The sequence below is a fragment of the Equus przewalskii genome, chromosome 6 (genome assembly GCF_037783145.1).
Source record: "Equus przewalskii isolate Varuska chromosome 6, EquPr2, whole genome shotgun sequence".
Lineage (NCBI taxonomy): Eukaryota > Metazoa > Chordata > Mammalia > Perissodactyla > Equidae > Equus > Equus przewalskii.
In genome coordinates this window covers 83,599,304-83,615,839 of record NC_091836.1, presented here as the reverse complement: position 1 = coordinate 83,615,839, position 16,536 = coordinate 83,599,304, and the positions used below count along the sequence as shown (strand labels likewise).

General features: G+C 42.0%; 1 protein-coding gene across 9 annotated transcripts; it reads left to right on the top strand.

Annotated features, from left to right (window-relative positions):
- Nucleotides 1-2,771: 2,771 nt before the first annotated feature.
- On the top strand, nt 2,772-16,194 carry CYP2R1 (cytochrome P450 family 2 subfamily R member 1). Of its 9 annotated transcripts, none has more exons than XM_070626412.1 (6): nt 2,772-3,173; nt 9,537-9,678; nt 12,655-12,807; nt 13,132-13,287; nt 13,889-14,218; nt 15,074-16,194. In XM_070626412.1, the coding sequence occupies exons 1-6, from the start codon at nt 2,880-2,882 to the stop codon at nt 15,247-15,249; spliced, it is 1,251 nt and encodes a 416-aa protein (XP_070482513.1). In that variant the 5' UTR covers nt 2,772-2,879; the 3' UTR covers nt 15,250-16,194. The 9 variants fall into 9 exon arrangements, with proteins under 9 accessions (XP_070482513.1, XP_070482512.1, XP_070482518.1 ...); XM_070626418.1 differs by lacking the exon at nt 2,772-3,173 and adding an exon at nt 3,356-3,781; XM_070626416.1 differs by lacking the exon at nt 2,772-3,173 and adding an exon at nt 3,373-3,517.
- Nucleotides 16,195-16,536: the final 342 nt, after the last annotated feature.

Genomic DNA, 16,536 nt, shown 5'->3' with positions numbered 1-16,536 from the left:
TCCTGGAGGGACTGTTCCCAAAGACCGAGAAAGAAGCTCTCGCTGGAGCACAGCAGTGCTGTCCTCTGTTGAAACCATTACTGTTCTACACACAGAAATGCCAGAGCCGTGTACGGGGTTTTCACATTTCTCCAGGCACCCATTCTACCCCGGATACTGAAGGTGGCATCCTTGCCATGAAACAGTGAAGTCCTTCATTTCCTGTTCCACCAAACATCCCTGTCCTGAGAAAATCCATAGACGAATATTACTGATCGTTTTCTACCACTCCAGGAGCAAATGCAGGGATGGGGAACAAAGGGAGCTATTTCTCTTTGCTGAGCACTGAGAGAACACGATAAATGGTGACAGGGAAGGCTCTGTGTTCTGAGAGACTTTTAGTGATTCCTGAGGAACACACCCACCCCACTATCCCCCAATGGGGGGGCCGGCATGGGGGTGCCGGGGTGGAGGTGGGGGAGGAGGCACCTCATCAGTGCTGTTAGTCAGGGTTCTGTTAGGGGTCCAGCTCCCCTCTGCTAACGTAGCAGGGGGAGAATGCCAAAGAAGGAATGCTCCTTAATTTAAGTGAATGGCAGGATATTTTTGGAATGGGAGTTAATCCTTTTTAAAAGTAAATGATGGAAGGGGGCCACTCTTGAACGGAGCACTGATACTGCCTAACAGTTGTGGCCAGCATAGACACTGCAAGTCTGATGATGTTCCGGGAAGGCAGGCAGGGCTGACCTCAGGCATCCTGTAGGTGATAGTTCCCTGCTCCTGGTGCCTCAGCAACACCGTGCCCACCTGCAGTCCCAGCATCCATTCTGAGTCATCCCCACTGGCCTTTGGTAGAAATTGAGGACTAAATTTAGCAATGATCTCTCACAATTATTTTTCCATTTTACTAGAAGATTCTTGATTAATAAGAATGTTAAGGAATCTCTAAAGATAATACATCAAGCATTTGTAACAGGCAATATTCCATGGCTAGAGATCCTGCAAAACATACCCTCTAGGGGTAACTTCAGATCCTGAGAATTTCCACATACAGATAGTGAGCTTGAAACAGTTAAATAGCAAAACACTAAGTTAACTAACAGGCTGGCTTCGTGCCCAGCGTATTTGCTCTATAGATATAGAGAGACTGGGAACACTCTCAGAGGACAGGCCTTGCTGAGTAAATGAGGGCCTTTGCTCTTGCTATTCCTCTTTGGAATATTTCCCCCAGATCTCCTGCAGATTTCCCTCCCGCAGTAGGCAGAATGATGTCCCCCACCCCCTTATTTCCATGTCCGAATTTCCAGAACACATGAATGTGTTAGGTTTCACGGCAAGGGGAATTAAAGTTGCAGATGGAATTAAGGTTGCTGAACAGCTGAGCTTGAGTTGGGAAGATTATCCTGGATTATCCCAGTGGACCCAAATGCAATCACAAGGGCCTCATCAGCAGAAGAAGGAGGCAAAAGGGAGAGTGAGAGAGATGGCAGTGTCAGAAGGACTCAGCCTGACCTTGTTGGCTTTAAAGATGGAGGAATGGAGACATGAGCTGAGGATTGTGGGCAGCCTCTGGAAACTGGAAACAGCAAGAAAGCTGATTCTCTCTAGAGCCTCTAAAAGGAACACCACCATGCCAACACCTAGCTTTTAGCCTAGAAGACCCATTTTGGATTCTGAATTCAAGAACCACAAGATGATAAATTTGTGTTGTTTTAAGCCACTGTTTGTGATAATTTGTTACAGCAGCAGTAGGAAACTAACACATCTCATCATTTGATCTAAGCTCAAATGTCATCTTCTCAAAGAGGCTTTTCTTGACACCCCTCACCTGCTAAAGTATCTTCCTATGCCCAGGCAGTCTGTATAACACACTTTTATTTTCATTTGCTTATGGTTATCTAAAATTATTTTATTTATGTTTTTATTCCTCTTCCCTCTCACAAGAATGTAAGTGGTAGGAGGGTAGGGACTTTGTTGCTTTTATTCACCGATGCATCTCCATTGCTTAGATATCACTACATGGTAGGCATTTAATAAATATTTGTTGTATGGATGAGCCTTAAATTGTTGAAGATCATAACCCTTTTGGCGCTGCTTAATCACAATTAGGGAGCAGCAATTAGAAGAGTCCCACGCCCGGTAGGTCCTGCGTTGCAAGGAACTGCTCAACAGAAAATGGGAATAGAAAGAGTAATGGCAAATAGGAACTTCCAAATAGGCAATCAGTTGCTTAATTTTAGGTAGGGCAGGCAAAAAATTTGAATAATCAGACTATCCCTGAGCAACTGCAGATCAAAGAGTCCTTTGTGATTGCCAAGAATTACAGTTTGTGAAGATGGGAACAGGATGAAAAGATAGGTAATCTAAACTAATTACATAAATATTGCTTAATCATCACAATTCTTAAGGGGTCACACGCAAAAATGCCTCGTAAGGAGAAAAGATGGATAAAACAGGACAAAATAGTAAGATTAGTTTTTCTTATTGATGCGTCAATTCTCTAATGGAGATTATGAAGATTACCAGGTTCAGCTAAAGATCGCAGTGCTGATTATGCTGATTACCTCTCCAGTTTTCTTAGTCTGAAATAAGACCTGGTTCCTAAAAAGACACCCTCAGAAAGGGCTGGCCGCCAGGGAGGCAGGATCAGCCCAGTCCAGCGAGCGAAGTTGTACTGACACGTCTGGCGTCACCACCCTAGAAGATGCCTCCAGGCTCAGTATCCCGTCAAGCTGGTGCTCGCCAAGCACCGCGCCCCAGATCCAAACGATCACACCCGCCTCCGCACAGCGGACTCTGAGCCAGGCAAAGCCAGGAGGAACTTGCCCCAGTGCCCCGAGGCCCTACGTGCAGCCAGCCAATGGCCATGGGACTGGGGCGGGACCTCGGGTATCGGGCCAATGGGATGCGGCGCGACTGGAGGGCAGGCCGGGTCCCAGGCGGCTGGGTTCGCAGCCCAGCCCCCGGCCATGTGGGACCCTCGCGGGGCTGAGGCGTGCGCGGCGGCGCTCGGGGGCGCGCTCTTGCTGCTGCTCTTCGCGCTGGGCGTCCGCCAGCTGCTGAAGCAGAGGCGGCCGGCCGGCTTCCCCCCGGGGCCGTCGGGGCTGCCCTTTATCGGCAACATCTACTCGCTGGCCGCCTCAGCCGAGCTCCCGCACGTCTACATGAGAAAGCAGAGCCAGGCGTACGGCGAGGTACGGCCCGACGGGCCGCGGACAGGGCGGGTCCGGGCCTCCCTCCGGGTGGGCTGACGGCCGCTGCCATGCCCCAGCTGTCGGGTCCCGCCCAACCGGAGCCCCGCCCCGTGACGTCCCGGGGGAGCCGGGCGGGATCCTCCGCCGCCTAGGGCGCCGAGGGCGTGCTCCCGCGCTTGCGCAGTGGGCCCACGGGCCGTGCCGCTTTGGCCGAGCGGGGCGCTGTCCTCAGCAGATGGAGCTCCGGCCCAGTTTCCCCGCCCCGCGGGCCCGACGGTTCGGTTAGGGGCAACCGACGGCTTCTCGGTGAAACGAGGCGTCCGGATTCTGGGACCCAGTTAATGGTTAGGAGGTTCTTGGAGGCTTCAGTGAGGACGGCTGGTCTAGGCGCTGGCTGTGCGGATTAGGGAGCGCAGGGGACGGCCCGGGCCCGGAAGGGGGCTCTGGAAGACGACTGGGAAAGAGCGAACGAATTAGTGACTGAACTCGGTGCGGGGTCCACAGCGCAGGGGCGGCGGTGACGTCCCGACTGGCCAGGAGCGTCCTCGTGGCCAACGCGGCTGCGCCTGCTGTGGGCCGGCCTCCCCCCGACGGGGACTGGAAAATCGGTAAAATCGAATGGCGCTCATCTGTGCTATTAGGTGCAAGGGAGGCAGAGGAAAAAGAAGGGAGCAAAAATGAAAAGGATGCCTGCGCTGAAGAGCAGACGTGCTGGGCCTGACTCCGCCTTAGACTTAGGTTGAAAGCCGCCAAACATGTTAACCTTTCCCGCTGCGGCGGCATTTGATCTTAGTTGTGAAAGGCCGCGAAAGGGCTCTCGTGGACTGAGAAGTCTCCCAGTTCTCGCAAAGTCTCGAAGTTAGTATAAGTTGTTAGAATACCATGCCGTTTTGGAAGTGGGAGGAGGCTGTTATCTCCTGAACTTCTGGAAGGATTTGGAGGTGTTTCCTCGCAGAAAAAAACTTGGCCTGGAAAATTGCTTATGGGGAATGACAGTCACTTCAAGTGACACGTGCTTTTTTTAAGTCTGTGAATTCAGTTCTTTATAATTCTTGAAAGGAAGACAACCAGTCTTCAGGTCTCACGTATTCATTTTAAAGGCAATCCTAGATAGAAATGTACCGCATTGAGAAGTACCATTTCCTTGGAGATTCGCTCTGAATGTGTAAGCTTCTGCAGTGACTTTAATCTTCATCCAGGTTTCCAGAAGCACTCCCTAGCTGGCAAAGCTAGTACAAGTGATTTTTACGGGTTATTTTCAGGTAAATGTGAGGACAATAAAATAATTCCTTTAAGGCAAGTAAGGTTGACAACTTACTAATTTATTAATATAGTAACCATTTATTGAGACCTTTATGCCCGGCACTGAATGAGATTCTATAGAGGGTTCAAAGATGAAAGAGATGAAGTCACTGATTCTGAGTTTATAATTTAGCAGGCAAGCAGAAGACAAGAATATGAATGTTTCTGGTTCAAGGTAGTATTAAATAAGTGCCATGGGAGCTTCTAGGCAGGTGCTGTGGTGGTTCAAAAGGGAGAGAAAGAGAGCACACCAAGAAAGGCTTGGTAGCGGATGGTCCCTCAAGATTTCCCATGGTTTGGACAGTATGGCGGTAAGGGAGGCATTCCAAATGAGGGAACAGTCCCAGGAAAGGTTGAAAAGTATGTGGCACTTCTTTATCAGTTTTCATCAGCAGCACTTTTCACATTCCTCTGTTATTAGCACTAAGCCCATGGTGTTGTAATAATATGCTTAAAAGTGTGTCTCCACCACTCTTCATTATTGAGCATATATTTATCAATTGTCGTCATATGCTATGTACTGTCCTAGGTGTGAAGATGTAGCAGTGAACAAAACAGACATAAAAATCCCTGCCTTCGTGTAGCTTACATTCTAGTGTGAGGGAATATGGACAACATAAGCACAATAAGTAAATTATGTAATATGTTAGAGTACAGAGTATCAAGTAAACTAAATCAGGGTAAGGGAGATGGAGAATGCCAGGGGGTAAAATTTTAAATGGGTTATAGTCAGAGCAGGCTTCACTATAAAGAAGGCAACTGAGCAAAGACTTAAATGAAATGAAGGAGCAAGCTGTAGGAATATCTAGGGGAAGAACATTCCAGGCCAAGAGAACAAGTCCAAAGGCCCTCAAGCAGGAGTATGCCATGTTGAGGGTCACCTATAATGAGACAAGAGGCTGTTGTGATAACATATGGGAGAAATGAAGGTGGCTTGGATCAGAGTGTCACTGATAGAAGTGGCAATTGTCATCTTCTGTTTATATTCTGTAAGTAGGAACAACATGACTACTGACCAGTGATGTGGAGCTTGGGAGAAAAATGGAGTCAACTTTGGCAGTTTTGGATGTGAACAGCTTAAAGGATGGATTCTCTATCCTTTCTTAATTGTTATTAATTGACATAGTGAAAAATTGTGGGTAGAGCTGCTTTGAGGGGAGGGGAAGAGACTTGAAGATCATAGACTGAAGGCAAGGAAGGTGTTTGATGTGTTCCTATTTCCATCTCTGCCAGCATGATAACTAGCCCATAATAATACTAAAAATTATTGAATAAATCAAAGAATATATAAACCTAATCTTGGACCCTTCCATAGCTCAAAACACCTTATGGATAAGTTTCCACAATTTGATTCATAAGCCTTACCAAAACTCCTTGAAAAAAACATATACCAGAATGGATGCTAGTTCAAGTAAGTTTCCCCAGTTGTACCCTCGAATAGAGGACCATCTCAAATTTCTGCGTGAATGTGGATTGTATAACATCTTTCCCAAGCCGTGGTTTCTCCTTGGTTTTGTAGTCCCTAGAGTCTGCAGCCCGACGGCTTTCCCCTGAAATACAACTCCCCTGTTTGTTCTGCCTCTTTACTGAAACAACTTTCAACCCTGGGGTCTTGTACCATCCTTGTGAAATAGTCAGTCTGTTTTTTTCCTGCATCAGGACCACTGTGTAATCACCAGTGACATCCTTTTACTATCTTTGCTGTGTATTGTGATTTATAATAAGAAATATATATTTGGTCTCTGTCCCTTTCCTGGCACATAGCTCCTAATACCCTTGGAATTTCTTACGAGATAAGAGTAATAAAGGCATGTTTTGTTATTCGTAACAAGCCCCTTTAAACCACACGTGAGTTTTGCTAATGAAATAATTTTTGGAAAGTGCCTAAGGATGGGAGATTGTTCTAGGAGAACCAACCAGGATTAGAGGCTCAGAACTTTCAGCCCCACCCCCTTAACTCTGGGGAGGGGAGAGGGGCTGGAGGTTGAATCAATCACTGACAGCCAATGATTTAATCAATCATTCCTAGGTAATAAAGCCTCCATAAAAATCCCTGAATTATAGGGTTCAGAGAGCTGCTGTGTTGGTGAACATGTGAAAGTAAGTGGAGGGTAGCATGCCTGGAAAGAACATGAAAGCTCCACACCCATTTCTCCACACCTTGCCCTATGTATCTCTTTCATATGGCTGTTCCTGAGTTATATCCTTTTATAATAAATTGGTAATCCATTAAGTAAAATATTTTCCTGAGTTCTGTGAACCACTCTAGCAAGTTAATCAAACCCAAGGAGGAGGTGGTGGGAACCTCTGATTTATAGCCTATTGGTCAGAAGCATAGGTAATACCTGGACTTGCAGTTGGACTCTGAAATGGAGGTGCATTTGTGGCACTGAGCCCTTCACCTGTGGAATCTGACACTATTTCCAGGTAGATCGTGTCAGAATTGAGTTAAATTGTAGGACTCTCAGCTGGTATCCCAGAATTGCTTGATGTGTGGAAAACTACACATCTGGTGTCAGAAGTGAGAGCAGAGGAGACACACAGGAGGAGTTTTTCTTTGTATCTGCTAAAATTACGCTTAAGGGAAAAGACTTTCCTTTAAGACCATTTCACCACTGCTTTGGGAACTGAGAGAGTTCCACCTTGACTTGGCTAGTAGCCATTCCCTTTATGCTGAAACTCTGCCACTGCCACTTTTGACTAGTACCACTGTTTGTGGCAGGCAGTCCACATTCCTTCTCCAAGGTTCTGGATGCACCTGCTGCTCAGGTGGCAGGGCCTGTCCCTGTGCCAAAGACTCCATTGCTCAGCTGGTTAATTCTCTTACTACTTGGAGGTCTTCATAACTTTGCTGCTATAAGTACTTTTGCTGAATTTCTATCCTCTGCTAAGCCTCCTGTTTTTTTCTGAAGTAGCTCCACCTGTTTGCACAGAGATGAGGCTTGACTCAGTATTTTGGTTCTAAAAAGCTCTTGGCCAACCCCTAAAAGGATGGGGATAATCAATCTTTGCATCCCACTGATAAGGTAGCATTATTCCCTCACTGGACTAGGCCCTTTTATTGGCCAACTAGAATAGACTACAGTAGTCTCCCCTTATCCACTGGTGATACGTCCCAAGACCCGCAGTGGATGCCTGAAACTGTGGATAGTACCAAACCCTATATATACTATGTTTTTTCCTATATACATACCTATGATAGAGTTTAATTTATAGATAGGCGCAGTAAGAGATTGACAACAATAACTAATAATAAACTAGAACAATTATAACAATATACTATAATAAAAGTTACCGTAGCTCTTAGCAACCTCCGCATACAATTTTTTTCTTAAAAGTTGAGGACTTTCACCTTTTCACTTAAAGGAAGCACTTTGTGGCTTCTCTTTTGCATGTCTCAATTGCCAGCATCACTACTCTTGTACTTTGGGGCCATTATTAAGTAAAATAAGGGTGGCTTGATCACAAGCACTGCAATACTGACAGTTGATCTGATAACTGAGATGGCTACTAAGTGACTAACAGGTGGATAGCATATACAGCGTGGATATGCTGGGCAAAGAGGTGATTCACATCCCAAGTGGGATGGTTCGAGATTTCATTGTGTTACTCAGAACGATGGACAATTTAAAACTTATAAATTGTTTATTTCTGGAATTTTCCATATAATATTTACAGACTGCAGTTGACTGCAAGTAACTGAAACTGTAGAAAGCAAAACCATGGATAAAGTCTCCAGCAAGGCATAGGATGGATATTCTGTCTTGCCTTCTCATTAGCTGAGGGGAAACCACCCATGCCAATGTGGTGAATGCCTTTCCTCCAAGGTCAGATTCCCTTAGAGCCTTTTTTGTTAACGTCATGGAATTCAAGGACCTAAATACAAATAAGCCTAGTTACAATATGCGTGTACTTTGTTGACCTTAAACAAATAGACAACCAGCTCTTTGAGATTAGCAAAGAATTGCAATTTGGGGTCTGCAACCATGGCGAACCACATGCAAGACCCCTGCAACAAGGGAAGGAGAAACTCTTTTATAGAGGGGAAGAGGAATTTAGGAGGGCTTTTGTAAACAAAGAGTTCTGAGGTGTAAGTGGCTTTTTATTGGCTGAGTTGTGACAGTCTCTCATTGACTGAGATTCTTGCCAGCCAAAAAAGAAGAAATCTTGGGGCTGGTGCTGTGGCCTAGTGGTTAAGTTCACACACTCCTCTTCCACGGCAGGGATTCATGGGTTTGGATCCTGGGCATGGACCTATACACCGCTCCTCAAGCCATGCTGTGGCAGTGTCCCACATACAAAAAATAGAGGAAGATTGGCACAGATGTTAGCTCAGGGGCAATCTTCCTCAAGCAAAAAGAGGAAGGTTGGCCACAGATTTTAGCTTAGGGGCAATCTTCCTCAACAAAAAAAGAAAGAAAGAAAAAGAGGAAATCTTTCTTCCCGTTGGGTTCTGCTGTCCATGTAGGGTGTGAGAGCTCCCCCTTTTGGCTTCCCGACTCCAATTTAATGAGGGTTCTGTTCATTAATTTAACAACTTCAAAGCTCTCTCTCAGGCCTTTGACAACCCCCTTCCCTATCTAAGCCTGGAGTAATAAAACATATGTAGATGGTGCCGCTTCCTCATTCATCTTAAAAATGAAAAGAGATTCTTAGATATCATTGAATGATTTGAGCTGGAATAACTCTTAAAAGAGCATCTAAAGGAAGTATCGTATTTTCTCTGGCAACCCTGAAGCCCAAAAAGGTTAAAGAATCTGCCCAGGGTCCTATATCTATTTAATGGCACAGCTTAAACTAGAACCCAAGCCTCCTGAGGTCAGTACTCTTTCCATTATACCATTTATAAGATTGCGTCTTCATGGACTGAAAGCATCATGAACTCCTAGTGTTTGATATGCCTTGTAGAGAGAAGACACTCTAAACATGGTCAGTTGAGTAATGAATGCCTACATTTTCAGGGAAGCATAAATACTGGGAGAGCTGGGCTTAATGTGGATTTTTGTGGGTATATTTCTCCATAGATTTTGCCGTTTAAATGTTTTTCTTTTTTTCTCAAAGATCTTCAGTTTAGATCTTGGAGGTATATCAACTGTGGTTCTAAATGGCTATGATGTAGTGAAGGAGTGCCTTGTTCATCAAAGTGAAATTTTTGCAGACAGACCATGTCTTCCTTTATTCAAGAAGATGACAAAAATGGGAGGTATGTTTATTTTCACCTGTTTACTGCCTTACTAAACTATTTTGAATCACATCCCTTATTTTATGTAAATTTAGTACATAGTTTGGATTCTATTGTACTGATTAGGAAAATATTAATTAGCTAATTCATTAATTTAAGTTACAGAATCTAGTATTTGAGGACATTTCAGGCTGCATTACACTCATATTTAGACCACTGTATACTAATTCTACTGTTGAAATCCAGTTGTAATAAATATTGTAAATAATATTTAAAGAATTAGCACTTAATATCTGCAGGTTCTGTGAAACAAGTTGAGAACACACGTACGTGCATACACGCTTGAATCAAAAATGACTTTGAAGCCAGTCTTGAATACTTGGTAACGTTTTTACTATCATTTTGCTTATAGGCTTATAGAACCTGAAGCAGCCTTTCTTAATTAATCAATATGATATGTAAATGAAGAATTGTTGGGTTTGTGGAAAGGACTGGGATTCTCTGTGGGTTAGTATTGATGAGCGTTGGATGAGTACATAGTCAACAAAGGAGAAAGGCTGAAAGTTAACAGAAAGGGAGAAGAAGGCAGCAACAGAGAGCCTAAAATAGAATGTTGAAGTCAAATACTATGGCTTTAATACTTAATAGTATGAGTTTTTACAATAGTGGTGTCCAAAATTCTCCAATTTAATGAGAAGTTCACACTTAATTTCAAGGAAAAATTTAACAATATCTTGCTTACATAGCCTAAAAAAGACATTGTTTGAAAAGAAAAATAAAAATTAGCTATATATTAAATCACAAAGCAAATCAACTAATGCAAAGAAAACACCAGTTTAAAAGGTCAAATTCTCAGGCCAGAGTATAATGATTCTTGAGATCAAAATCTCCAGCTTCTTAAATACTCTTCTAAATAATAATTAGGCCAAAGAAGAAATTATACCACAATTATAAAAGAAGACCTTTAAAGAAATTATGAAAATGAAACATGATGAGATCAGACTGGTATTTGGGATAAAGTATATATTATATATTTTTCAAATCTATAAATTTATAGTTTAAACTATTTTATTATAAAGATAAAATAAGCATTCAACTTAAGACTTTTCAAAAAACAGTATGAGGAAAATAGTTAGAAAATTGTATGTGTTGTTTTCAGATGAATATGCACTGACCTTGGAACTGGGAAATCAGAGTCACCATTCCCCACTTTTTGAATGGGAAAAAGTTGCCCTCTAGGTGGGTGCAACCCGTGCCTGGGCATATGGCGCGGCCAGTGTAGTTATAACAAGGCTTCTCTGTACTTTCTCGTATGTGTATCCCATGTGCATACATTTCCCTACAGCTTGCTCTGATCTCAGTGCCTTTGCACTAGCTGTTCCCTCTACCAGCAGTGATCTTTCCCTGGATATCTGCTTGACTTACTCTCTCATCTCCTGTATCTTTACTTATGTCACCTTCTCAGTGAGGCTTTCCCTGACCACACTGTATCTCCTTTCTTGCTATATAATTTGTTTGCCTCTCCTCACTAGTATGTAAGGTCTATGAGAGTAGGGATCTTTGCCTCCTTTGTTCACTGATACATCTGTGACGCTTAGAACACTGCCTGGAACATAGCGGGTGCTCCGTAAATACACATTGAATGAGTATTTGTTGAATGAATAGTCATCTGGGAGTATGGAAAAGAGAATGGACTTTGGGAATATGAGATTGCTGACAGAACTAAAGACCCCTTTATGTATGGGTAACTTTATCATAAGCTCCAAATGCAAAAATTGCTGCACAAAAATTGTGGAAATGTAAATTACATAGGTACTTCACGTAGACACGAGAACATGACATTTTTCGTCATAAGTAAGCCTATGTACCAATTATGAATGAAATTTCGAGTAAAGTACCTGTTACATAAATATAAGTGCTGAAGATACTGTGTGTTTCTTGATAGTTAATTTAAACGGAAAATATTCAATAGAAGCCACATCAGAACAGCAGAGTATACTGTGGAGACTCTGAAATTTTAAGGCAAGAATATCAATATTAGAAGTGTGAGTTTCATGTTTGCCCTGTCTTAGTTCAGGCTGCTATAACAAAAATACCATAGACTGAGTGGCTTAAACAACAAACATTTATTCTCAAAGATCTGGAGGCTGGGAAATCCAAGATCAAGAGACTAGCAGATCCAGGGTCTGGAAAGAGCCTGCTTCCTGGCTTGTAGACAGCAGCGTCTCCCTGTCTCTTCCATGGCCCAGAGCAGTCATCTCATCTCGTGTCCCTTCTTATAAGAGCACTAAGCCCGTTCATGAGAGCTCCGCCCTCATGACCTAATTACCTTCCAAAGGCCCCACTTCCTGATACCATCATGTTGGGGATTAGGCTTCAATATATAAATTTTGTGGGGACACAAATATTCAATCTCTAGTACCCTCCTTTTGGTTTGAGTATTTCCACCACATTGACAGCTCATTCAGGCCACCCTGGCCTCTGCAAGAGGTATCTTGTTAGGTAACATATTCCTTTAACAGGAGAAAATTTGTATTCTAAAATTTGGTTTCTTAAAGGAGAAAATTTCTAATCCTAGAAGAATGATTTTCAGCTGTTTGCTTAGTCCAAGATAAAATTTTGCCCATAGAACATGCAGTCATTTGTCTTTTGTAAATTAGGCTTATGTAAAAATTGGATAATAAAGTTCACCCAGGCCTCTTTCACCCAGGTTGAATTATGCAAGACTGTCCAGTTTCTTGTGGTGGGAGAATTATAGGTCTATTCTGCCTGTCCCCAGATGAGAAATTGACAAGCTTTATCTGTTTATAGTATTCTGTGGCTAATGAAGAACAGAGAACACGGCTTAACCACTGAGTCTAGTTCTAGTTTTTTAGAAAGATAATTTGGAGAAGAATGACTAACCACCCTTTTTTTTTTTAATCCATAGCATTTTCAGCTTTTAAACACAGGGATATAGGTATGATAAAATTATACCTCTTCTTTCTTTTTTCTCAGGCTTACTCAATGCCAGATATGGCCGAGGATGGGTTGATCACAGAAGATTAGCTGTAAACAGCTTTCGCTATTTTGGATATGGCCAAAAGTCTTTTGAATCTAAAATCTTAGAAGAAACCAAATTTTTCATTGATGCTGTTGAAACATACAAAGGTAGACCGTTTGACTTTAAACAATTAATAACAAATGCTGTTTCAAACATAACCAATCTGATCATTTTTGGAGAACGATTCACCTATGAAGATACTGATTTTCAGCACATGATTGAGTTATTTAGTGAAAATGTGGAGCTAGCTGCCAGTGCCTCAGTCTTCCTGTATAATGCCTTTCCATGGATTGGCATCTTACCTTTTGGAAAACTTCAACAGCTGTTTAGAAATGCAGATGTGGTCTATGAGTTTCTCTCCAGGCTTATTGAAAAAGTTTCTGTCAACAGAAAGCCTCAGTTACCTCAGCATTTTGTTGATGCTTATTTAGATGAGATGGATCAAGGTCAAAATGACCCGTCATCTACTTTCTCCAAAGAAAACCTCATTTTCTCCGTGGGTGAGCTCATCATTGCTGGAACTGAAACTACAACCAATGTGCTACGGTGGGCTATTCTTTTCATGGCCCTTTATCCTAACATTCAAGGTGAGGATTCTCTCCATCTCAAGTCCTGTCCTTACATTTAGGGCTCACACGTGTTTGAGAGTCTTTGGCCATGTACAAAGCATTTTATACAGGAACTGCTGCTGTGATACCTAGAAGAAAAATGTTTAATAGTTATAAAGAGTTTTCAAATCTGTTTTCTCAATTCATGTGAAAACTTCTGAGGTAGGTCTTATTACGCCTGTTTTATAAATGAGGGAACTCGCTGAGTGGCTCATTTGCCCAAACTCAGCTGCTGGATGTAGCAGAGATGAGACCTGAACCCTCGTTTTTTTAATCCAAGTTTTATGCTTCACTATTTTCCTTGCTGAGAGTGATGTTACTCCAATTCTGGATTTGTTTAATTTTTATTACTTTTCATGTATTTTTCACAACAAAGTTACTCAGCGCATTGGCTACTGGTAGTACAAGATATATGGCATATGTTTAAATCGAACTCCCAGATAATAAAAAAATCTGAGTCTGGGTGTGCCTATACCCTGTTGACTTATTATAGGTTATACTTTGTTTTCTCTCCAAGGGAAATTGCTTTAGATGTAATTCTAAGAATAGCATAATAACTTAAACACTTTTTCTCTGACAGGACAAGTTCAGAAAGAGATCGATTTAATTATGGGACCCAGTGGGAAGCCATCTTGGGACGACAAATGCAAAATGCCTTATACTGAGGCAGTTTTGCACGAAGTTTTAAGATTCTGTAATATAGTGCCATTAGGGATCTTCCATGCAACCTCTGAAGATACAGTTGTACGTGGTTATTCCATCCCTAAAGGCACAACAGTAATTACAAACCTTTATTCTGTACACTTTGATGAAAAGTACTGGAGAGACCCAGAAATATTCTATCCTGAGCGATTTTTGGACAGCAGTGGATATTTTGCCAAGAAGGAAGCTTTCATTCCTTTCTCCTTAGGTAAGAGCACCCTTACAGGGGCACAACTTCAGGACAGACTAGAGTGATGATTCATCATGTGTGACTTCTTAATTTGAGGCATAATGTTGTATAATTAAATATGCCAACTCTGAAAACGTAGCATTGATTCTTACAGGAGAGAATGGTTTAATTAGAGGTCATTAACACCAGTTTCTACTCAAAATAAAAAAGCCTTAATTTAGTAACTAGAGAGAAACTGTTGAGGGGCTCTGACTTCTTCTGAAACTTTTTTGCTTGTAGACTTTTAGCTTGTAGTCAAAACTCATAGAGCTAGAAGTCAGTAACAGGTGGCTTGAGAAACTGAGACCCAGGGAGGGAAATAACATCATAATGTGAAGTGAAACTAGAATCTAGCTCTCTTGGCTCCAGTTTATTATACCTCATCTCCAAAAATGTTGCTTCTGCTGTGAAAAAGTACACAGATCACAAGACCCATGGAAGATGGACTGGAAACTCTTCCTTTCTCTGGCGAAGGGGACACATTCAGTCATTTGAAATGAAATGAGCTTCTCCTGGATCTATAGAACAAACTGTCACACCTCAAATGAGATCTTTCATGGCATATCTTAGGCACTGTTGCAACGTGCAAGGAAAGTGGGGAATGAGACTTATTTTAATAAGCTTAGAAAACTCCATGACCTGACAAAAGAAGGTAAAGAAATAGGCTCTGGGAGCTGAAGTGCCAATTTCTATTCTTTGAAGTTTAAGAAAAATCCTTTAATAAACATAACTTTAAATTTCAGATTTCCTGAATGACACCCACATATTAGACGTAAATTTCGGTAAATATTGTGTATTTTGAAAAATTACTATGTCTCTCTTTTGTTCGTTTAGGGAGAAGACATTGTCTTGGAGAACAGCTGGCTCGGATGGAAATGTTCCTGTTTTTTACAGCATTGCTTCAGCGGTTTCACTTGCATTTTCCGCATGAACTGGTTCCAAATCTGAAACCCAGGTTAGGCATGACACTGCAACCCCAGGCCTACCTCATCTGTGCAGAAAGACGCTGAAAGCGCCTGGCTGTTTTGTGGAACAAGGCTGTATGTTCGCCTCACCCTTGAACCTTGTTTAATCACTGTGTGTGTTTTGACAAAAGTCACAGCATCATAAAGCCAAATGAACACAGATGTGTCTTTAAAAATCATACTAACACAGTAAGCATTAGCTATGATTTTTTTCAAGCTTTTATGACTTCTAAGGTAGAATTATCTGTTGAGGAAAACAAAGGCTCAATGACAGGTATTGCTAAGAAGGGCCATTGATGTCCTAAGCAGAGCCTGATTTTTCAGCCTCTTATTAAGTACCAGGTACCTCCCATCCCTTCCTGACTCCGTCTTGCTCCTGTTCTGGGGGCTTTGCTTCCAAATCCCAATGCCAGCTCCCTTCTGGTCTGGTACTAGTTCAGTTTATTAGAGGACTAAAGGAGAAATTAGAACCTAAATAAATGAGTTTGGACTACAGAGGTATTGTAGACATAGTGGCAGATGATAGAAGAAATATCTATATTTTAATGTAGAACCTACCAGTGCTTTCAAATCTTGCTCCCTTCTATGTCTTCATAAGAATTATGTCATGTTTCCTATAAATGAGGGACTCAGTGACCCCTGAGTATCTGTCCCCGTAGCAGCAGTTCATTAGGTAGGAAATTACAATTATATATTTAAAATAAAAATGACATGTAACTATTAATTCTTTGTAGGCACGGACATTTTGTCTAGTACCACTCTTTTCCAAAACCAGTCACAGGGTTTAAAGATTGAATCCTTTTACCTTTGTGAAGTCTCTGGGAATTTCCTTCCATTACTGTTATTTTTCTAAATATAATACTATTCAAATCAAAAGAAACATGCTTTAGATCCAGAGTAATTGTATAAATTGGGACGCTTGAGAGTGATGGGCTTGTATTAATAATTATGCCAGGAAATCAAGTGTAAACTGTGACTGTCCTGATCAAACTGGTGTGCATGTCCAACTATTTATTGTTTTTTTTACATTATTTCTTCTAAAGTTTTACATTAAGATTCATGCTCTTGTAACTTGGCTCATGAATAGTCACAGCCTCAGAGTAAATGCACATAACAATGACTTCTGTTAAGAATATCAATTTAACCTTAGTTTGACTCATCTGTTGAATATTTTCAAGTTTCTGTGTGGTAATTCAGGCGTCTTTGCATCCCTGATGCTTTAAGATGTTTCTAGTTGCAAAGGGAAGATAATCCTGTGCAAATTTACTTAAATAATAACGGAAAAATTCATAGGCAGTATGGCAGTTTTAGCGTAGGTATGACCTGGATGCT

What these genes read in the sequence shown, in the direction of transcription:
- CYP2R1 (XM_070626411.1), top strand. Translation starts at nt 2,880, where the DNA reads ATGGGATGCGGCGCGACTGGAGGGCAGGCCGGGTCCCAGGCGGCTGGG. An exon ending in AGAGCCAGGCGTACGGCGAG is followed by an intron (nt 3,174 to 9,536) that starts GTACGGCCCGAC and finishes TTTTTCTCAAAG; the next exon opens with ATCTTCAGTTTAGATCTTGG. An exon ending in CCTTTATCCTAACATTCAAG is followed by an intron (nt 13,288 to 13,888) that starts GTGAGGATTCTC and finishes TTTCTCTGACAG; the next exon opens with GACAAGTTCAGAAAGAGATC.